This window comes from Prorops nasuta, unplaced genomic scaffold, assembly GCF_024137725.1.
Source record: "Prorops nasuta isolate Cenicafe-Biocafe unplaced genomic scaffold, Cenicafe_Pnas_1.2 PNAS00020, whole genome shotgun sequence".
NCBI classification, from domain to species: domain Eukaryota; kingdom Metazoa; phylum Arthropoda; class Insecta; order Hymenoptera; family Bethylidae; genus Prorops; species Prorops nasuta.
In genome coordinates, this window is record NW_027116817.1 from 1,386,596 (window position 1) to 1,411,433 (window position 24,838).

The 24,838-nt window shown below is 28.2% G+C and overlaps 1 protein-coding gene and 3 long non-coding RNA genes across 17 annotated transcripts; 2 read left to right on the plus strand and 2 right to left on the minus strand.

Annotated features, from left to right (window-relative positions):
* Positions 1-69: 69 nt before the first annotated feature.
* LOC136780801 (uncharacterized) lies at positions 70-799 on the minus strand. Its single transcript, XM_066739346.1, has 3 exons — positions 793-799; positions 554-747; positions 70-473 (listed from the first exon to the last, which is right to left on the minus strand). Exons 1-3 carry the CDS (start codon positions 797-799, stop codon positions 123-125), a joined length of 552 nt encoding a protein of 183 aa, XP_066595443.1. The 3' UTR covers positions 70-122.
* Positions 800-4,567: 3,768 nt separating this feature from the next.
* Positions 4,568-9,001, plus strand: LOC136780718 (uncharacterized). 8 transcript variants are annotated; one of them, XR_010823815.1, is made up of 6 exons: positions 4,568-4,697; positions 4,785-4,907; positions 5,026-5,681; positions 5,754-5,923; positions 6,009-6,172; positions 6,266-9,001. It is a non-coding gene; the product is annotated as an uncharacterized lncRNA (long non-coding RNA). The 8 variants fall into 8 exon arrangements; XR_010823816.1 differs by having other exon boundaries at positions 4,634-4,907; positions 5,026-5,220; positions 5,596-5,681; XR_010823818.1 differs by having other exon boundaries at positions 4,638-4,907; positions 5,026-5,094; positions 5,596-5,681.
* A 3,059-nt stretch (positions 9,002-12,060) lies between these two features.
* On the minus strand, positions 12,061-16,525 carry LOC136780717 (uncharacterized). Of its 7 annotated transcripts, none has more exons than XR_010823810.1 (7): positions 16,365-16,525; positions 16,155-16,277; positions 15,968-16,036; positions 15,381-15,466; positions 15,139-15,308; positions 14,890-15,053; positions 12,061-14,796 (listed from the first exon to the last, which is right to left on the minus strand). It is a non-coding gene; the product is annotated as an uncharacterized lncRNA (long non-coding RNA). The 7 variants fall into 7 exon arrangements; XR_010823808.1 differs by having other exon boundaries at positions 15,842-16,036; XR_010823811.1 differs by lacking the exon at positions 15,381-15,466.
* A 3,766-nt stretch (positions 16,526-20,291) lies between these two features.
* On the plus strand, positions 20,292-21,943 carry LOC136780771 (uncharacterized). The gene is made up of 3 exons (XR_010823824.1): positions 20,292-20,941; positions 21,033-21,204; positions 21,298-21,943. It is a non-coding gene; the product is annotated as an uncharacterized lncRNA (long non-coding RNA).
* Positions 21,944-24,838: the final 2,895 nt, after the last annotated feature.

Below are 24,838 nucleotides of genomic sequence, written 5' to 3' on the forward strand. Positions count from 1 at the left end.
GATATAAATTAAAACAAAAATTATGTAATAACCCCGCTATACTATATTAATAAACTTTATATACTTCTTAATAAAATCTAAAATTTCTGAACTTTTGTTGTTTTCAAACTTTTATTGGGATTTCAGTTTGATAAGTCACTTGAAGCGAAGTCTTCCTCCTGTTGATTTAATTTCTTTAGCTCTGCTTTTAACAATCTTCCTTTTAACTTTTCATTTCGTAATTGCTCCTTTATGACATTTTTTTCTATTGCTTGTTTATGAATTAAATTCTCCTTCATCAAATTTGTTAATTCAATTTTAGAATTCAATAATATGTTTTGAGTTTCGGTCAGCATTTTGTGGTTATTCTTTTTTTTCACACCAGTTATAGAATCTCCCTTAACAATCATTTTTAAAGGATTACTAATAGGCTGTGATAACTTTCTTGGATTCCAATCTTTCCATTCATTAATTTCATTGTCCTTTAAAAGATACTGTTAATAAAAATAATATACTTAATAGAGAATGTGTAATCAAAACGATTATACAAAAGAAACAAGTTCAAGTATTTTACCTGATAAATTTCTTTTGGATCATCTGGATCATCGTTTTCATCTTTATGTACATTCATAATATTCCACGCTGTGCCTGTACCTTCTATTGCATCAGAATCAAAACTATTGTTTAAACCGAAAACACTTGAATGCCCAATTATATTTAATACTTTTTCAAATATGATATTTGGTTTCACATTTGAACGTCCACCACCTATAATTTTAAATTGATTTTAATATGTTAAATGGTCTTTGAAACAAACCATTTAAGAAAATCACCACTTAATGTCCACTTTAAATAAATTAGTTATGCATATTATTTTTTATAATATATATGTAGTTACCTGAAAGATTTGTTTGCCTTTTTAATTCTGCAAAATGCTTTTTTGTGTTTGCTTTTAAATTAGTCCATAAATTTTTAATGGCTCTTTCATCTCTATTCTCTAAGTTCGAGATGCTGTTATATTCTGCTGCTATTTTCTTCCATGTTTCTGCTTTTTCTATTGGTTTAACTTCATCAGTTTTTTTATTTTCTACTATGCTAGCATATTTATCCACCAAATCTATTAAGGCTAATTTTTCAACGTTATTAAAATTTGTTTGTCTCTTAAAGACAGCCATGATATATAATATAAAACACAATCTGTGAAAACACAATACTCTTGATATAAATAAATTTAATACAAATATATATAATATATTTATTATTTAAAAAATTCAATTTATATTTACAACTAGGCTTACCGTTATATCATGCAATTCAATATTAAATTTATATTTAAATTGTTGCAATTTACTTTTTCCTTCTCCTAACTATTCCAATATTCCACAGTATTCCTTCGTTCCAACCACTCTCTAACAATTCACACCTCAGTACCGACAACTTAAACTGATGTCTCGGTGTATCTTATTTTAATTTTGTAGCGATTGTCAGCACTTCTTAATCAACAACTTAAGTTAATCAAGGCTTGTGACACCGGGCCTAAGTTAACGGTTATTAAAAAAAAATTCTTTGTAATGAAACAAAAAATGAAAAAATTTTAATCTTCACCAAGACTCGAACACGAGCCCACCACATGATAAACGGCAACCTTACCGCCTGCGCTACAGCGCTCACTTGATGTACCAAGAGCAAAACAGGCTTTTTAAAAACTGACTACAATTCTTTTATTAATTCGTCATAAATGATCAAGAATTAGCTGTAATAATAAATACATTTATCTACATAGCATTATTGTATTAAATTTATTGTTTTTAATTTGAAGCATACATTTTGCATGAAGATATGTTAATTTAAGGGTAACCATTCAGTACTTTATATAATAACTATTCATATGCTCAACTATCATAAATTAATTAAGTAATATTATAATATTTGTTATATGTAGTCGAATAACTATGATAAACGAGCATATGAATAGTTTTGTATTTAGAGTATTGCATGAACATCCTTAAAGTATCGTATCTTCATGTAAAATATATGCTTCAAATTAAAAACATAATAAATTTAGTGCAATAATGCTGTGGAGATAAATGTATTTATTATTGCAGCTAATTCTTGATCGTTTATGACGAGTTAGTGAAAGAATTGTAGTCAGTCTTTAAAAGGCTGTTTTGCTCTTGGTACATCAAGTGAGCGCTGTAGCGCAGGCGGTAAGGTTGCCGTTTATGATGCGGTGGGCTCGTGTTCGAGTCATGGTGAAGTTTAAAATTTTTTAATTTTTTTTTTCATTACAAGGATTATTTTTTAATAACCATTAATTTATTGGACTCAATAATAAATAAAAAAATGCATTTGTTAACAGATTAATATAAAAACATTGAGTTTATTTTACCTCAACTCATTTGTTATAATAAAACGCATTTTCTGTATTTATTACCAAATCTAATTAATTAATGGCTACATTTGACCATTTTATCAAAATTAAAAATCAATTTAGGAAAAGCATTTTTATTTGCTTTGAGTTTTTAGGTAAATGCAGGACCACCTCACACGGATGACACGTAAAAATGTCACGGTTAGCGGTAGTCGCTCTTCTTCTAAAGCCAATGTTGCCTGAAGTCCAAATCACACCTATGCTCTCCAGGCATAGTTGTGTTTGTACCGCTTCCCTTTAAATTTTCTATACTGCTGCTTGCTAGCGCTTATCTTCATTTTTGTTGCTAAAAGCTTGATTCTGGCATCACTGCCGTGTGGAACTATTAGTTTGCTAATAAAAGCAGAGGCTTAATTTTAAGAGTTTGCAACATATAGTAATTAATATAGATACAATTGTAAAAAGAAAACAAAAATTTTATTTTACATATATTAACTTTAAATAAAATCCCACAAAGTACTGTAAAATATCTTACATGTTATATTATATATCTAATCTGTCAGCTTCTTTATTTTAATATTCATCTCAATTATCACAGTTTGATCCTCAGCGATGACACAGTAACCACATTATGGTCAATCTATTCTTTTTTTTAATGTTCGATCCACATAGCTTCATCCTCAGCAGTGATACAGTAAACACACGTACATTACTATAATTTAATCTGAAACAAAATCCCACAAAGTACTATAAAACATCTTACATTTTATATTATATATCTATTATGTCATTTTCTTTATTTATTATTGTATTTACCCAAATTGCTGACTCATTTATTTTAATGTCTGTCTCAATTAACACAGTTTGATCCTCATCAGCGATGAAACAGAAACAACATTATGGTGAATCTATTCCTTTTGTTTTAATGTTCAATCCACATAGCTCCATTCTCAGCATTGACATAGTAAACACTTTACAATAATTTAATCTGAAACAAAATCCCAAAAAGTACTATATAAAATCTTACATTTGAAATTACAAATGTAATCTGTCAGCTTCTTTATTTGTATCGTACTTACCCATTGTGTTGACTTGTTTATTTTAATATTCATCTCAATTAACACAGTTTGATCCTCAGCGATGACACAGTAACCATAATATGGTGAATCTATTCCTTTCATTTTAATGTTCAATCCACATAGCTCCATCCTCAGTAGTGACATAGTAAACACATTACTATAATTTAATCTGAAATAAAATCCCAGAAAGTACTATAAAATATCTTACATTTTATATTATATATCTAAGTTGTCAGCTTCTTTATTTATTATTGTATTTACCCAGTTTTTTCACTCGTTTATTTTATTATCCGTCTCAATTAACATAGTTTGAATCTCAACGATGACACAATAACCACATTATGTTTAGTCTATTCCTTTATTTTAATTTTGAAAATCTGCATAGCTCCATTCTCAGCACAGTGACATAGTAAACACATTACTATAATTTAATCTGAAATAAAATCCCACAAAGTACCACAAAATATTTATATCTTACATTTTATATTATAAAATTTATTGTTATACTTATCTAAAATGTTCAGTCCTTTATATACTTTTAAAAATTATTTTTATGTACATTTTACAAATTTCGTCACTTTATTTATTCACTTATACCATCAGTATATCAGCTGTCAGTAAGATTAAAACTGTCACTTTATTTCTTTATATTACTTTATAACTTGTGGTATGTATATACTAACATTTGTCTTGGCTCACGGACCATGCATGGTACATACTAGATTGTCCGAAAACTTTTGTAGAAGTGAGTCGACTACCTATATGACTAGTGAATATGGCCGAAATCTAGTAATATATTGCTATAATGTCGTAAGGCATTTATTGTAGTATTCATTTAGATATCAAGATGAGAAAAAGATAATTGAATAATCTTCAAGATAACGTCAATTTAAAGAAGCAGAAGAAAAAACTGCAAAATAAATGTAATTAAGAAAAACTATGGATCTTAGATAAGTAAAAACGTTTGAATAATTTAAAGTATTTATATATTGAATTTACTAGTGTTACTTTGTGGAAATATATTTTGTACAAATATGATTTAGGTGTTTGTGGCTTTCGCAAAGGATTAAAGAAATGCAGCATAAATGTTTATCAGAATAATAATGAGAGACGAGACAAAAATGACTGATAAGTGTAATTAAAATATTCATGCGTACTTTATTGACATATATGTCATCTGGTATAACTTTTACTGCTACGATGTTCATATTAATTATGATTTTATGATGAGAAACGCATGGGTCAAAGAAGGCAATACTTCTTACAAGGTAAATGTAAACAATTTGCAAATGTATTATACTTTCAATTTCAAATATAAAACTGTGTCTTAACTGTTTAGTTGATTAATTATTTAGATATTACTTTTATCGCTGGAATGATATCTTGCTCATATCTACGATGAGCAGAAATAAGAAGATATGAAGGACTTTCGACTAATCCCATCCATGTAAATTGCTTCCTTTGGCACAGAGTTTATGGTTAGTAATCGCAAGGTATATGTAATTTTTATTACAGTGTTTATTAATTCAAAGTTACTTTTAATTTGCTTAGCTTAATGAGTTTATATATTAAATATGGTCTGCTTTGGTTTTTCAGATATTACTGAGCGACTGAAGTGGAACTTTTATCAAATAACCTATTCAAGGATTATAATAAATATATAGAGTATGGATATATATATAATTATTAATAATCATACGCTGCAAGATTTGTACAGATGACAAGTGTCTTTATAACAGTGATTTTGCAATACTTAATTAGAACAAGTTCAAGCAAAGTTAAATTATACAAGTTAATATTGAAATTTTATCATTTTCACTATTATTAAATATATTTAATAGATATACAATATGCAGGGCGTACCACTTAAAATGCTCCAGAACATAGATACAAAAAGACGCGTACCTCTTCAACTATAAGAGATATTCAATGTTTGCACAGGACTTTTTCGAAACCTTTTGTTATTTGCTTCCAAAAGGGTCATATGAAAAAATTGAATATCTCTTATAATTAACGCAATACACGCTTTTTGTATCTATGCTCTGGGGCATTTAAGTGGTACACCCTGTATGTATTTCAATTTTTTTATATCTTTTTATATATAAAGAGAAAATATAAATTTTGTGTAAGCATAAGTTCTATTATTATAAATTATATATTTTTCAGACAAAATTTTACATTTCTCTTAGTTTTCGAAAGACTACTATGGAATTTAAAAATGTTTGAAAAACGGTTAACAAATATACTTTGCTGTGTGTAACTATGAAAGATTCATAACCCATTATATAAGTTTAGGAACTAAAGTCTTATAATTTATATTATAGGAATGCTTAAAGAATATTATTATTTGAAGACCTCAGCTATTGAAATTATTAACTAAGGCAATTGTACTCTTGTTGATTCTTGTGGATATATTATGTATTCTCGTATGCCGCTCTTAATTTACATAGAAATACAACGAAATCCGAATGGATCATATTATTATAAAACCAAGGTATGTTTTGATGATATTTAACATAGATTTTATTCGAATAAAAAGCATTATATTTCAATTAATTTATAATTTTTAATATTTACAGTTCCCGGATCCTTCCCTTTTGTAATATTTTTACTGCTGATCATTCTCCAATCTGAAATAATGAAACATTAAAAATAACGATACACGTAATAAATAATTGAGAGTAAAGACAAGAAATTGTCTAACGAAAAGAAAGCAACGTATAATTAATTAGGGATATAAAAGGTATTGAATGTTACAATGCTAAAAGCATAGTAAAAATCTCTTCTATACTATTTATTAATAATTAATGTTTCAAATTAAGATGATATTTTTTAGGAACAGCTACGAAATTATGTTTTCGAAGAATAATGCATATAGATTTGTATCTCCAACACAAAGAAAATAAGTAGGAAAAGAGAGCTGTGAAAGAAGTTAAAATTTACCTATGATGAAGCCTTTACCACTCACCTTTTTTATTAAGCATCATTTTTTTTACCAGTTTTAAGAAACTATAATTTCTTAATGCAACTTGAACGAGAAATATAGAAATTAATTCCAGTTGGTTTTCATTATTTGTTTCGTTAAGTATTTTTGAATATTGACAAATAATTTCTTTAGCGTTACTCGCTGCATTGTTTCCAAACTTATGAGGAATTTTTTCAATATAATATATCTTTAGAATATATTGAATTTTAGCTGTAAATGCAATTATGTTAGTTATATTCTTTCTTATAGGTATTTATAAATTAAGCTCCTACAACATGAAATTATACTTATTAGTACTTATTATAATGAAATATTTGTCGTTTATTGCTTTCGCAGGCAGTCTCTCTTTTACAATTATTAATAATTCAGTAGGTTAAATTTTGTGCAATTATTTTTTAACGATACATGCATACCCGAGAAACACGCGGTACACTTAACATTTTCACTAAATTTATATATGAAATAATTATAAAACTTTGTAAAGAATAAAACGATATAGGAAGCGTCTTTAACTCTTTTCGTGCCAACGACGATATATAGTAGCTGATGAAAGAGGTTTATGGAAAAATTGTTAAAAGTTTACTTTAATGGGCCGCATTTCTACCTAAGATTTTCTTAGTTCCATCATATGAAATGTCATTTAAGTCCCTCATTTTCATATCAATTATTTTAACAATGAATCATACAGATACTCTAATAAAATTTGCAAATATTTTTTGTATGCAGTGCAGAGGATGCTGATTCTTTGGATTAAAGCATAATAAATATATGTTTCATGCTGTAGGAAAAGATAAGAAAATTTTTATGAGCTGTTGATCACTTTTCAAGCAAAAGTTATGAAAAAATGAAACTATAGAGTTCACCTTAACAAATAACATAACAGTAAAGGACAATATTATTGTAATATAAATTATTTTACGAAATTGATAAAATAATTAGATGGCATACAAAAATCGTGTAAAGGATGTTTTTTCAATAGACTTTTTTTTAATTATATTAAAATTCTTCTTAGAATATATTAAGAAAACTTCAAACGAAGACACGCGTGAATTGTATCGTATGCTCATTTCATTTCTTAGGTTTTTAAGTTTATAGTTCTTTTTATGCTAAAGACAATAAAAAATTACTACAAGCACGGTTAGGTAGGGTCGATTGTGCTCTAAAAAAATGAATTTCACGAAAATGCGAAGTAAGTCTATTTGAAAAAGCACTCCTCATTTATAGATTTGCTTTAATTTATATATAAAATACTTACTAATAAATTTATAAAAATCAGGGTGAGACCCTATTGTGTCCTTAAGATATCGATTGAATCTTTCAATTTTATTATTAGTAGCTGTACGTCTGGAATATATGGTTAAAATGCTACCATCTACAGTATTTATCCAATAGACTTTTATGTATTGAAACAATCGTTTAATTTTTGAATTAATTTCCTCGTTATTAAATGATTCAGCTTTTTTTCTAATTACTTCGAATCCTTTGGGTATTAAAGCTGGCGGTAAAAATGGCAAACAATGAACTTGCGTCAATATAAATCTTAATTTTAAATGTTCCGCAGTAGACAGCTTCTTCATTAGTTGGAAAATCTTTAATTTGTTAACCCTCTTTTGAATAGCCTGAAAAAGGTTAATTTCTAAATTAATACAATTTCTATTAAGGTGTTACAATATAGGAATTATTACTTCTATTTCATTAATAAAATTTATTGAAAAATATATTAAAGTTAAGTAAAAGTCTAAAATATGTTGGTATGTTACGAAGTAACAAGGCAAGGCGTATAAAGACTAATAGTTCATAGAGAAAATATAATTCATATTTTTAGAAGTGTGAAGCAATTAGCTGATTTAATTAGACCGGTAAACTGTTTTTGTTCAGAAGTTGCAATTCGATGATTCTTATTTACTTTATGATGCTGCATCTAAATCCAATAGCACATATTATCACTCTATTAGGTGATAATTTTAAGATATTTAATTTTGAATAGTAAATAAATTACCCTTTTAAGGAGTTTTAAACTCATATATCTCAGTAACAACATTTTTAAACAATTTTTTGAAAACTACATTATATATATAATGCTATTCTTCCCCTTCAAAAAGCATTGTCGATTTTTATTGCGTCTCTGGTTCGTTGCGTTAATCAAGTTTTGAGGTTCGATTGTTTAGTGCATCTCTACAGAACGTTCACTTGAAAAGCAACTGTCCTTCTGTTTCGTCAAAGACACACGATTGTATAACTTCAAGCTAAAGTAACGCATTTAATAAAGAAATTCATAGTAAAACTCGACAATGAATTTTGAAGGGAAATACAAGTAGCATTATATAATGCAGTCCTCAAATGTTACTGAAAGAATTATGTTACTCAGATACCGGCTCGTGAAAAAGTTTGAAATGACGTGTTTCAACTATTTAAACTGAAATATCTTAAAATTATTACCTAATAGAGTAATATTGGTATCGCATTTGAAATCAGCATACCAAATTCCTTTGTATATAAATTAAATATATTCTGTGTGTATTAAACAGTAACTTTCATTTCGTTGACCATTATATTGTATTTATGTCATAAATCTCTGTACCCGGTTAAGGAAAATAATAAAATGTTTACTACATATGAAAAATATTTGTTATATAATACAAGCATTATATAATTATAATTAAGACAATTATTACCTGTGTATAATGAAAATAACAGCCCTGAATTATGCTGCACGGAAAATTTCTTCTGATTGAATTCTGCAATCCTTTTTCGAAGTCTGATACCCATGTATCAGGATTTAATTTAGGGGATATCTTTAATTTTACCATCTTGAAGAAGTCGTTATACGTGGATTCTGCTTTGCCACTCATAAACCCCCATACAATTGGTATAGCCTTTTATTTCGTTAAAAGCAAATATAAATTAATTGCCTTGATTTTAGTACGTAACAAAAATTTTACTAAATTTCTATTATTAAAAATTAGTGAAACGATTACTTATTACTATCAAGACTTTATTATACATTAGAACTTAAGAAAAGAAACTTTCAATTAAAATATTATTCCATAAATTTTATTTCAAATACTTAAAAGAAATAATGATTTTATAATTACTAACTTGATTTTTGTATTCTGCCATTATAATAAGCAATTGGTAAGCATTTTCTATTTTTGGTACAGTTTCAAATGTACCATCGACGTGACACAATTTCGCTTTCTCTGTCAATTTACAGAGTTTCTTGTCAAATATTATGATTAATACATCTTTTCCATTTTCGTATTGAATAACTTTCAATTTATGTTTTTCTTCCTTTATTTTAAATTTTAAAATATTTTGCCATTGAATAGTTTCTAAAAGAGGTCCTATTTCTTCCAGTCTATCAGGAAGTTTTGGCCTATTCTCTGCATTCCAACTTTTTAAAGTCTTGTGGATTTTTGGGAAGCTTATAGGAGCATCTTCATTTCTTTAGTTTGTAAATAATTATACTTTACTATGCATACTTAGCTTATACGGAAAAGTTGACAGCATAATTTTGTAGAAGAAAAACGCTTACCTTAAAGCGCATGCATCGTAAGCTTCTTTTGATGTGCATGGATAATTATGCATATAACTAAAAATATCTTCTTTAAACTTCGCTTCCTTAATTTTACTTGTATCAACATCGTGATTATGGGCCTTCAAATTTTGTAAATTTTCTTTATCCTTAATAAATTTTGCAGTTCCACGGCAACTTTCTTCACTACACCGTAAATATCTTTAGGAATAATAAAATTTGAAATAATCAAACCATATATACTTTGTTGAATATCGTTGTCTCTCTTTAATTAAAACTTACGTTACTTCGCAGTTATTTCTTTTTGTCAATTTCTTACTAATATTATATTTGTGACCATCCTTGTAAATTGTTTGCATACATCAAAATATCAGTGTCATGGTAAACGTAAAAATGAATACTATATAATAATGTGTGTGTGTGTGTGTGTGTGTGTGTGTGTGTGTGTGTGTGTGTGTGTGTGTGTGTAAAAATAGTAAACAAATTTTTTAAATATAAATGTTTAAAATTGATAAATAAAATTATTATAGGTTATTGAATTTGAAATCGTTGTAGGCATATCATTTTATAGGCATCTTCTGCATGAAATAGCCAAAAACAATGTTTCTGGGGGGAGAGGGGAGTCTTTGTTTACATCTGAGCAGTGCGAGTCGCACGAGTATTGTGTCATAATAGGCAATGCAAGTTAAACCAAAGCATTCAATGAACTGGTGATAGCTGTTATAAATTTGTAAAAGTGTATTTGTGAAAGTGTAGCATACTTATTCTAAAAATGCCGAAATTTACAAATCCATATAAATGCATGCAAACAATTTACAAGGATGGTCACAAATATAATATTAGTAAGAAATTGACAAAAAGAAATAACTGCGAAGTAACGTAAGTTTTAATTAAAGAGAGACAACGATATTCAACAAAGTATATATGGTTTGATTATTTCAAATTTTATTATTCCTAAAGATATTTACGGTGTAGTGAAGAAAGTTGCCGTGGAACTGCAAAATTTATTAAGGATAAAGAAAATTTACAAAATTTGAAGGCCCATAATCACGATGTTGATACAAGTAAAATTAAGGAAGCGAAGTTTAAAGAAGATATTTTTAGTTATATGCATAATTATCCATGCACATCAAAAGAAGCTTACGATGCATGCGCTTTAAGGTAAGCGTTTTTCTTCTACAAAATTATGCTGTCAACTTTTCCGTATAAGCTAAGTATGCATAGTAAAGTATAATTATTTACAAACTAAAGAAATGAAGATGCTCCTATAAGCTTCCCAAAAATCCACAAGACTTTAAAAAGTTGGAATGCAGAGAATAGGCCAAAACTTCCTGATAGACTGGAAGAAATAGGACCTCTTTTAGAAACTATTCAATGGCAAAATATTTTAAAATTTAAAATAAAGGAAGAAAAACATAAATTGAAAGTTATTCAATACGAAAATGGAAAAGATGTATTAATCATAATATTTGACAAGAAACTCTGTAAATTGACAGAGAAAGCGAAATTGTGTCACGTCGATGGTACATTTGAAACTGTACCAAAAATAGAAAATGCTTACCAATTGCTTATTATAATGGCAGAATACAAAAATCAAGTTAGTAATTATAAAATCATTATTTCTTTTAAGTATTTGAAATAAAATTTATGGAATAATATTTTAATTGAAAGTTTCTTTTCTTAAGTTCTAATGTATAATAAAGTCTTGATAGTAATAAGTAATCGTTTCACTAATTTTTAATAATAGAAATTTAGTAAAATTTTTGTTACGTACTAAAATCAAGGCAATTAATTTATATTTGCTTTTAACGAAATAAAAGGCTATACCAATTGTATGGGGGTTTATGAGTGGCAAAGCAGAATCCACGTATAACGACTTCTTCAAGATGGTAAAATTAAAGATATCCCCTAAATTAAATCCTGATACATGGGTATCAGACTTCGAAAAAGGATTGCAGAATTCAATCAGAAGAAATTTTCCGTGCAGCATAATTCAGGGCTGTTATTTTCATTATACACAGGTAATAATTGTCTTAATTATAATTATATAATGCTTGTATTATATAACAAATATTTTTCATATGTAGTAAACATTTTATTATTTTCCTTAACCGGGTACAGAGATTTATGACATAAATACAATATAATGGTCAACGAAATGAAAGTTACTGTTTAATACACACAGAATATATTTAATTTATATACAAAGGAATTTGGTATGCTGATTTCAAATGCGATACCAATATTACTCTATTAGGTAATAATTTTAAGATATTTCAGTTTAAATAGTTGAAACACGTCATTTCAAACTTTTTCACGAGCCGGTATCTGAGTAACATAATTCTTTCAGTAACATTTGAGGACTGCATTATATAATGCTACTTGTATTTCCCTTCAAAATTCATTGTCGAGTTTTACTATGAATTTCTTTATTAAATGCGTTACTTTAGCTTGAAGTTATACAATCGTGTGTCTTTGACGAAACAGAAGGACAGTTGCTTTTCAAGTGAACGTTCTGTAGAGATGCACTAAACAATCGAACCTCAAAACTTGATTAACGCAACGAACCAGAGACGCAATAAAAATCGACAATGCTTTTTGAAGGGGAAGAATAGCATTATATATATAATGTAGTTTTCAAAAAATTGTTTAAAAATGTTGTTACTGAGATATATGAGTTTAAAACTCCTTAAAAGGGTAATTTATTTACTATTCAAAATTAAATATCTTAAAATTATCACCTAATAGAGTGATAATATGTGCTATTGGATTTAGATGCAGCATCATAAAGTAAATAAGAATCATCGAATTGCAACTTCTGAACAAAAACAGTTTACCGGTCTAATTAAATCAGCTAATTGCTTCACACTTCTAAAAATATGAATTATATTTTCTCTATGAACTATTAGTCTTTATACGCCTTGCCTTGTTACTTCGTAACATACCAACATATTTTAGACTTTTACTTAACTTTAATATATTTTTCAATAAATTTTATTAATGAAATAGAAGTAATAATTCCTATATTGTAACACCTTAATAGAAATTGTATTAATTTAGAAATTAACCTTTTTCAGGCTATTCAAAAGAGGGTTAACAAATTAAAGATTTTCCAACTAATGAAGAAGCTGTCTACTGCGGAACATTTAAAATTAAGATTTATATTGACGCAAGTTCATTGTTTGCCATTTTTACCGCCAGCTTTAATACCCAAAGGATTCGAAGTAATTAGAAAAAAAGCTGAATCATTTAATAACGAGGAAATTAATTCAAAAATTAAACGATTGTTTCAATACATAAAAGTCTATTGGATAAATACTGTAGATGGTAGCATTTTAACCATATATTCCAGACGTACAGCTACTAATAATAAAATTGAAAGATTCAATCGATATCTTAAGGACACAATAGGGTCTCACCCTGATTTTTATAAATTTATTAGTAAGTATTTTATATATAAATTAAAGCAAATCTATAAATGAGGAGTGCTTTTTCAAATAGACTTACTTCGCATTTTCGTGAAATTCATTTTTTTAGAGCACAATCGACCCTACCTAACCGTGCTTGTAGTAATTTTTTATTGTCTTTAGCATAAAAAGAACTATAAACTTAAAAACCTAAGAAATGAAATGAGCATACGATACAATTCACGCGTGTCTTCGTTTGAAGTTTTCTTAATATATTCTAAGAAGAATTTTAATATAATTAAAAAAAAGTCTATTGAAAAAACATCCTTTACACGATTTTTGTATGCCATCTAATTATTTTATCAATTTCGTAAAATAATTTATATTACAATAATATTGTCCTTTACTGTTATGTTATTTGTTAAGGTGAACTCTATAGTTTCATTTTTTCATAACTTTTGCTTGAAAAGTGATCAACAGCTCATAAAAATTTTCTTATCTTTTCCTACAGCATGAAACATATATTTATTATGCTTTAATCCAAAGAATCAGCATCCTCTGCACTGCATACAAAAAATATTTGCAAATTTTATTAGAGTATCTGTATGATTCATTGTTAAAATAATTGATATGAAAATGAGGGACTTAAATGACATTTCATATGATGGAACTAAGAAAATCTTAGGTAGAAATGCGGCCCATTAAAGTAAACTTTTAACAATTTTTCCATAAACCTCTTTCATCAGCTACTATATATCGTCGTTGGCACGAAAAGAGTTAAAGACGCTTCCTATATCGTTTTATTCTTTACAAAGTTTTATAATTATTTCATATATAAATTTAGTGAAAATGTTAAGTGTACCGCGTGTTTCTCGGGTATGCATGTATCGTTAAAAAATAATTGCACAAAATTTAACCTACTGAATTATTAATAATTGTAAAAGAGAGACTGCCTGCGAAAGCAATAAACGACAAATATTTCATTATAATAAGTACTAATAAGTATAATTTCATGTTGTAGGAGCTTAATTTATAAATACCTATAAGAAAGAATATAACTAACATAATTGCATTTACAGCTAAAATTCAATATATTCTAAAGATATATTATATTGAAAAAATTCCTCATAAGTTTGGAAACAATGCAGCGAGTAACGCTAAAGAAATTATTTGTCAATATTCAAAAATACTTAACGAAACAAATAATGAAAACCAACTGGAATTAATTTCTATATTTCTCGTTCAAGTTGCATTAAGAAATTATAGTTTCTTAAAACTGGTAAAAAAAATGATGCTTAATAAAAAAGGTGAGTGGTAAAGGCTTCATCATAGGTAAATTTTAACTTCTTTCACAGCTCTCTTTTCCTACTTATTTTCTTTGTGTTGGAGATACAAATCTATATGCATTATTCTTCGAAAACATAATTTCGTAGCTGTTCCTAAAAAATATCATCTTAATTTGAAACATTAATTATTAATAAATAGTATAGAAGAGATTTTTACTATGCTTTTAGCATTGTAACATTCAATACCTTTTATATCCCTAATTAATTATACGTTGCTTTCTTTTCGTTAGACAATTTCTTGTCTTTACTCTCAATTATTTATTACGTGTATCGTTATTTTTAATGTTTCATTATTTCAGATTGGAGAATGATCAGCAGTAAAAATATTACAAAAGGGAAGGATCCGGGAACTGTAAATATTAAAAATTATAAATTAATTGAAATATAATGCTTTTTATTCGAATAAAATCTATGTTAAATATCATCAAAACATACCTTGGTTTTATAATAATATGATCCATTCGGATTTCGTTGTATTTCTATGTAAATTAAGAGCGGCATACGAGAATACATAATATATCCACAAGAATCAACAAGAGTACAATTGCCTTAGTTAATAATTTCAATAGCTGAGGTCTTCAAATAATAATATTCTTTAAGCATTCCTATAATATAAATTATAAGACTTTAGTTCCTAAACTTATATAATGGGTTATGAATCTTTCATAGTTACACACAGCAAAGTATATTTGTTAACCGTTTTTCAAACATTTTTAAATTCCATAGTAGTCTTTCGAAAACTAAGAGAAATGTAAAATTTTGTCTGAAAAATATATAATTTATAATAATAGAACTTATGCTTACACAAAATTTATATTTTCTCTTTATATATAAAAAGATATAAAAAAATTGAAATACATACAGGGTGTACCACTTAAATGCCCCAGAGCATAGATACAAAAAGCGTGTATTGCGTTAATTATAAGAGATATTCAATTTTTTCATATGACCCTTTTGGAAGCAAATAACAAAAGGTTTCGAAAAAGTCCTGTGCAAACATTGAATATCTCTTATAGTTGAAGAGGTACGCGTCTTTTTGTATCTATGTTCTGGAGCATTTTAAGTGGTACGCCCTGCATATTGTATATCTATTAAATATATTTAATAATAGTGAAAATGATAAAATTTCAATATTAACTTGTATAATTTAACTTTGCTTGAACTTGTTCTAATTAAGTATTGCAAAATCACTGTTATAAAGACACTTGTCATCTGTACAAATCTTGCAGCGTATGATTATTAATAATTATATATATATCCATACTCTATATATTTATTATAATCCTTGAATAGGTTATTTGATAAAAGTTCCACTTCAGTCGCTCAGTAATATCTGAAAAACCAAAGCAGACCATATTTAATATATAAACTCATTAAGCTAAGCAAATTAAAAGTAACTTTGAATTAATAAACACTGTAATAAAAATTACATATACCTTGCGATTACTAACCATAAACTCTGTGCCAAAGGAAGCAATTTACATGGATGGGATTAGTCGAAAGTCCTTCATATCTTCTTATTTCTGCTCATCGTAGATATGAGCAAGATATCATTCCAGCGATAAAAGTAATATCTAAATAATTAATCAACTAAACAGTTAAGACACAGTTTTATATTTGAAATTGAAAGTATAATACATTTGCAAATTGTTTACATTTACCTTGTAAGAAGTATTGCCTTCTTTGACCCATGCGTTTCTCATCATAAAATCATAATTAATATGAACATCGTAGCAGTAAAAGTTATACCAGATGACATATATGTCAATAAAGTACGCATGAATATTTTAATTACACTTATCAGTCATTTTTGTCTCGTCTCTCATTATTATTCTGATAAACATTTATGCTGCATTTCTTTAATCCTTTGCGAAAGCCACAAACACCTAAATCATATTTGTACAAAATATATTTCCACAAAGTAACACTAGTAAATTCAATATATAAATACTTTAAATTATTCAAACGTTTTTACTTATCTAAGATCCATAGTTTTTCTTAATTACATTTATTTTGCAGTTTTTTCTTCTGCTTCTTTAAATTGACGTTATCTTGAAGATTATTCAATTATCTTTTTCTCATCTTGATATCTAAATGAATACTACAATAAATGCCTTACGACATTATAGCAATATATTACTAGATTTCGGCCATATTCACTAGTCATATAGGTAGTCGACTCACTTCTACAAAAGTTTTCGGACAATCTAGTATGTACCATGCATGGTCCGTGAGCCAAGACAAATGTTAGTATATACATACCACAAGTTATAAAGTAATATAAAGAAATAAAGTGACAGTTTTAATCTTACTGACAGCTGATGTACTGATGGTATAAGTGAATAAATAAAGTGACGAAATTTGTAAAATGTACATAAAAATAATTTTTAAAAGTATATAAAGGACTGAACATTTTAGATAAGTATAACAATAAATTTTATAATATAAAATGTAAGATATAAATATTTTGTGGTACTTTGTGGGATTTTATTTCAGATTAAATTATAGTAATGTGTTTACTATGTCACTGTGCTGAGGATGGAGCTATGCAGATTTTCAAAATTAAAATAAAGGAATAGACTAAACATAATGTGGTTATTGTGTCATCGTTGAGATTCAAACTATGTTAATTGAGACGGATAATAAAATAAACGAGTGAAAAAACTGGGTAAATACAATAATAAATAAAGAAGCTGACAAATTAGATATATAATATAAAATGTAAGATATTTTATAGTACTTTCTGGGATTTTATTTCAGATTAAATTATAGTAATGTGTTTACTATGTCACTACTGAGGATGGAGCTATGTGGATTGAACATTAAAATGAAAGGAATAGATTCACCATATTATGGTTACTGTGTCATCGCTGAGGATCAAACTGTGTTAATTGAGATGAATATTAAAATAAACAAGTCAACACATTGGGTAAATACGATACAAATAAAGAAGCTGACAGATTACATTTGTAATTTCAAATATAAGATTTTATATAGTACGTTTTGGGATTTTGTTTCAGATTAAATTATTGTAAAGTGTTTACTATGTCAATGCTGAGAATGGAGCTATGTGGATTGAACATTAAAACAAAAGGAATAGATTCACCATAATGTTGTTTTTGTGTCATCGCTGATGAGGATCAAACTGTGTTAATTGAGACAGACATTAAAATAAATGAGTCAGCATTTTGGGTAAATACAATAATAAATAAAGAAAATGACAGAATAAATATATAATATAAAATGTAAGATGTTTTATAGTACTTTGTGGGATTTTGTTTCAGATTAAATTATAGTAATGTACGTGTGTTTACTGTATCACTGCTGAGGATGAAGCTATGTGGATCGAACATTAAAAGAAAAGAATAGATTCACCATAATGTGGTTACTGTGTTATCGCTGAGGATCAAACTGTGATAATTGAGATGAATATTATAATAAAGAAGCTGACAGATTAGATATATAATATAACATGTTAGATATTTTACAGTACTTTGTGGGATTTTATTTAAAGTTAATATATGTAAAATAAAATTTTTGTTTTCTTTTTACAATTGTATCTATATTAATTACTATATGTTGCAATCTCTTAAAATTAAGCCTCTGCTTTTATTAGCAAACTAATAGTTCCACACGGCAGTGATGCCAGAATCAAGCTTTTAGCAACAGAAATGAAGATAAGCGCTAGCCAGCAGGAGTATAGAAAATTTAAAGGGAAGCGGTACAAACACAACTATGCCTGGAGAGCATAGGTGTGATTTGGACTTCAGGCAACATTGGCTTTAGAAGAAGAGCGACTACCGCTAACCGTGACATTTTTACGTGTTATCCGTGTGAAGTGGTGCTGCGTTTACCTAAAAACTCAAAGCAAATAAAAATGCTTTTCCTAAATTGATTTGTAATATTGATAAAATGGTCAAATGTAGCCATTAATTAATTAGATTTGGTAATAAATACAGAAAATGCGTTTTATTATAACAAATGAGTTGAGGTAAAATAAACTCAATGTTTTTATATTAATCTGTTAACAAATGCATTTTTTTATTTATTATTGAGTCCAATAAATTAATGGTTATTAAAAAAAAAATTCCTTGTAATGAAAAAAAAAATGAAAAAATTCTAAACTTCACCAAGACTCGAATACGAGCCCACCGCATGACAAATGACAACCTTACCACCTGCGCTACAGCGCTCACTTGATGTACCAAGAGCAAAACAGCCTTTTAAAGACTGACTACAATTCTTTCACTAACTCGTCATAAACGATCAAGAATTAGCTGCAATAATAAATACATTTATCTCCATAGCATTATTGCACTAAATTTATTATGTTTTTAATTTGAAGCATACATTTTACATGAAGATACGATACTTTAAGGATGTTCATGCAATACTTTAAATACAAAACTATTCATATGCTGGTTTATCATAGTTATTCGACTACATATAACAAATATTATAATATTACTTAATTAATTTATGATAGTTGAGCATATGAGTAGTTTTGTATATAGAGTACTGAATGGTTTTAAATTATCATATCTTCATGCAAAATGTATGCTTCAAATTAAAAACAATAAATTTAGTACAATAATGCTATGTAGATAAATGTATTTATTATTACAGCTAATTCTTGATCGTTTATGACGAGTTAGTGAAAGAATTGTAGTCAGTCTTTAAAAGGCTGTTTTGCTCTTGGTACATCAAGTGAGCGCTGTAGCGCAGGCGGTAAGGTTGCCGTTTGTCATGCGGTGGGCTCGTGTTCGAGTCTTGGTGAAGATTAAAATTTTTTCATTTTTTGTTTCATTACAAAGAATGTTTTTTTTAATAACCGTTAACTTATTGGACTCAATAATAAATAAAAAAATGCATTTGTTAACAAATGAATATAAAAACATTGAGTTTATTTTACCTCAACTCATTTGTTATAATAAAACGCATTTTTTGTATTTATTACCAAATCTAATTAATTAATGGCTACATTTGACCATTTTATCAAAATTAAAAATCAATTTAGGAAAAGCATTTTTATTTTATTTATTCACTTATACCATAAGTACATCAACTGTCAGATAGATCAAAGCTGTCACTACTCCTTATTTCTTTATTACACTTTATTTTTCCGTATACTAACATTTGTCTTCGTTCACGCCGTTCACGGTGACAGGCTGTGAATATAATATATATAATTTTTGATATATTACGTTCTGCATTTAAGATGGCTACTGACGTATTTCCGCTGGCAGTATACTTTGTGCAGTCTGCATTCCTTATATCAAAATTTACTTACTATAGAGCGTAGTACTATTCAAGATGGCGGACTTGGCAACCTTGCTTGGCAACAAGGTTGCCAAGTGTAGTACTTTCGGTACTACCGTAGTACCCAAAAGCGACATATCCTATAGCGTAGTACTATTTTGGGTACTACGCTATAGTCGCTGCTGATACTACTGGTCGGCGGAAATACGTCAGAGGGTAGAGACTGTAGAGGGACCGCAATATAGATATTTCTAATTACTAATTTCAAAATGCATGGTCCGTGATCCAAGACAAATGTTAGTATATACATACCACAAGTTATAAAGTAATATAAAGAAATAAAGTGGCAGTTTTAATCTTACTGACAGCTGATATACTGATGGTATAAGTGAATAAATAAAGTGACGAAATTTGTAAAATGTACATAAAAATAATTTTTAAAAATATATAAAGGACTGAACATTTTAGATAAGTATAACAATAAATTTTATAATATAAAATGTAAGATATAAACATTTTGTGGTACTTTGTGGGATTTTATTTCAGATTAAATTATAGTAATGTGTTTACAATGTCACTGTGCTGAGGATGGAGCTATGCGGATTTTCAAAATTAAAATAAAGGAATAGACTAAACATAATGTGGTTATTGTGTCATCGTTGAGATTCAAACTATGTTAATTGAGACGGATAATAAAATAAACGAGTGAAAAAACTGGGTAAATACAATAATAAATAAAGAAGCTGACAAATTAGATATATAATATAAAATGTAAAATATTTTATAGTACTTTCTGGGATTTTATTTCAGATTAAATTATAGTAATGTGTTTACTATGTCACTACTGAGGATGGAGCTATGTGGATTGATCATTAAAATGAAAGGAATAGATTCACCATATTATGGTTACTGTGTCATCGCTGAGGATCAAACTGTGTTAATTGAGATGAATATTAAAATAAACAAGTCAACACATTGGGTAAATACGATACAAATAAAGAAGCTGACAGATTACATTTGTAATTTCAAATGTAAGATTTTATATAGTACTTTTTGGGATTTTGTTTCAGATTAAATTATTGTAAAGTGTTTACTATGTCAATGCTGAGAATGGAGCTATGTGGATTGAACATTAAAACAAAAGGAATAGATTCACCATAATGTTGTTTCTGTGTCATCGCTGATGAGGATCAAACTGTGTTAATTGAGACAGACATTAAAATAAATGAGTCAGCAATTTGGGTAAATACAATAATAAATAAAGAAAATGACAGAATACATATATAATATTTAAATGTAAGATGTTTTATAGTACTTTGTGGGATTTTGTTTCAGATTAAATTATAGTAATGTACGTATGTTTACTGTATCACTGCTGAGGATGAAGCTATGTGGATCGAACATTAAAAAAAAAGAATAGATTCACCATAATGTGGTTACTGTGTCATCGCTGAGGATCAAACTGTGATAATTGAGATGAATATTAAAATAAAGAAGCTGACAGATTAGATATATAATATAACATGTTAGATATTTTACAGTACTTTGTGGGATTTTATTTAAAGTTAATATATGTAAAATAAAATTTTTGTTTTCTTTTTACAATTGTATCTATATTAATTACTATATGTTGCAATCTCTTAAAATTAAGCCTCTGCTTTTATTAGCAAACTAATAGTTCCACACGGCAGTGATGCCAGAATCAAGCTTTTAGCAACAAAAATGAAGACAAGCGTTAGCCAGCAGGAGTATAGAAAATTTAAAGGGAAGCGGTACAAACACAACTATGCCTGGAGAGCATAGGTGTGATTTGGACTTTAGGCAACATTGGCTTTCGAAGAAGAGCGACTACCGCTAAACGTGACATTTTTACGTGTTATCCGTGTGAAGTGGTGCTGCGTTTACCTAAAAACTCAAAGCAAATAAAAATGCTTTTCCTAAATTGATTTGTAATATTGATAAAATGGTCAAATGTAGCCATTAATCAATTAGATTTAGTAATAAATACAGAAAATGCGTTTTATTATAACAAATGAGTTGAGGTAAAATAAACTCAATGTTTTTATATTAATCTGTTAACAAATGCATTTTTTATTTATTATTGAGTCCAATAAATTAATGGTTATTAAAAAAAAAATTCCTTGTAATGAAAAAAAAAATGAAAAAATTTTAAACTTCACCAAGACTCGAACACGAGCCCACCGCATGACAAACGGCAAACTTACCGCCTGTGCTACAGCGCTCACTTGATGTGCAAAACAGCCTTTTAAAGACTGACTACAATTCTTTCACTAACTCGTCATAAACGATCAAGAATTAGCTGCAATAATAAATACATTTATCTCCACAGCATTATTGCACTAAATTTATTATGTTTTTAATTTGAAGCATACATTTTACATGAAGATACGATACTTTAAGGGTGTTCATGCAATACTCTAAATACAAAACTATTCATATGCTCGTTTATCATAGTTATTCGACTACATATAACAAATATTATAATATTACTTAATTAATTTATGATAGTTAAGCATATGAATAGTTTAGTATATAGAGTACTGAATGGTTACCATTAAATTATCATATCTTCATGTAAAATGTATGCTTCAAATTAAAAACAATAAATTTAGTACAATAATGCTATGTAGATAAATGTATTTATTATTACAGCTAATTCTTGATCATTTATGACGAATTAATAAAAGAATTGTAGTCAGTCTTTAAAGAGCCTGTTTTGCTCTTGTTACATCAAGTGAGAGCTGTAGCGCAGGCGGTAAAGTTGCCGTTTATCATGCGGTGGGCTCGTGTTCGAGTCTTGGTGAAGATTAAAATTTTTTCATTTTTTGTTTCATTACAAAGAATTTTTTTTTTAATAACCGTTAACTTATTGGACTCAATAATAAATAAAAAAATGCATTTGTTAACAAATTAATATAAAAACATTGAGTTTATTTTACCTCAACTCATTTGTTATAATAAAACGCATTTTTTGTATTTATTACCAAATCTAATTAATTAATGGCTACATTTGACCATTTTCTCAAAATTAAAAATAAATTTAGGAAAAGCATTTTTATTTTATTTATTCACTTATACCATAAGTACATCAGCTGTCAGATAGATCAAAGCTGTCACTACTCCTTATTTCTTTATTACACTTTATTTTTCCGTATACTAACATTTGTCTTCGTTCACGCCGTTCACGGTGACAGGCTGTGAATATAATATATATAATTTTTGATATATTACGTTCTGCATTTAAGATGGCTACTGACGTATTTCCGCTGGCAGTATACTTTGTGCAGTCTGCATTCCTTATATCAAAATTCACTTACTATAGAGCGTAGTACTATTCAAGATGGCGGACTTGGCAACCTTGCTTGGCAACCTAGCTGTGCACGCGGGCACAGCGCCGCCACCCGGGACCGAGAGCAACTTCATTTAAGCGCGGCGTTTTCAAATCAGAAATAAACTATGCATCAAGGCAAGAGAATTTGCCTTGTTACAACAGCAACATACAATTTATAATTTTACGACGTTATAATGTAACTTTGCAATTGTAACAAAAAAATAATATTGTAGCAACGTATGGTAACAAGAGAATTTGCCTTGTTACAACAGCAACATACAATTAATAATTTTACGACGTTACAGTGTAACTTTGCAATTGTAACAAAAAAATAATATTGTAGCAACGTATTGCAACATTGTATGCTTAGCGGGTTGGCTTTCATAGCTATGTTGCAAAATACAGCCCAGAAATGGCTAAAATTGTCCATTTTCAAACTGATTTTATGGAAAAGTGGAGTGTCATAGCCGCTTCCGGTTGGATTTTTTCGCTATTTCAGGTATAATTGTCAGTAATAATAATAAAAATACCCTCTGATTGCATTGGAATTGAAAGATTCATGCAATTGAGTTTTACACTATGAGAATCAAAAATCTGACTTTAAGCACATATTGAGAGGAAAAACTCAATTTCTCTTGCTTCTCGGCTCTTTTTTCGGCCATAATCTGGTGTAAAATGTCCGATTGAACAAATAGATGCTATAAATCATCATCAAATCATGTTGGAATCAAAAGTTGGCTTTCATAGCTATGTCGAAAAAAAAAGCCCAGAAATGGCTAAAATTGTCCATTTTCAAACTGATTTTATGGAAAAGTGGAGTGTCATAGCCGCTTCCGGTTGGATTTTTTCGCTATTTCAGGTATAATTGTCAGTAATAATAATAAAAATACCCTTTGATTGCATTGGAATTGAAAGATTAATGCAATTGAGTTTTACACTATGAGAATCAAAAAGCTGACTTTTAGCACATATTGAGAGGCAAATAACTCAATTTCTCTTGCTTCTCGGCTCTTTATTCGGCCATAATCTGGTGTAAAACGTCCGAATGAACAAATAGATGCTATAAATCATCATCAAATCATTTTGGAATTAAAAGTTGGCCTTCATAGCTATGTAGCAAAATGCTGCCTAGAAATGGCAAAAATTGTCCATTTTCAAACTGATTTTCTACAAAATTGGAGTGTCGTAGCCGCTTCCAGTTGGATTTTTTTGGTATTTCAGGTATAATTGTCAGTAAATTTAATAAAAATACCCTCCGAAAACTCTGAAATGGTAAGTTTATTCAAATTGAATTTTACCATATGAGAATCAAAAATTTGACTTTAAGCACATATCGAGAGGCAAATTATTCCGTTTGTCAGGCTTCTCGGCTAGTTTTTCGGCCATAATATGGTGTAAAATGTCCGAATGAACAAATAGATGCTATAAATCATCATCGAATCATGTTGGAATCAAAAGTTGGCTTACATAGCTATGTTGCAAAATGCAGCCTAGAAATGGCTAAAATTGTCCATTTTCAAACTG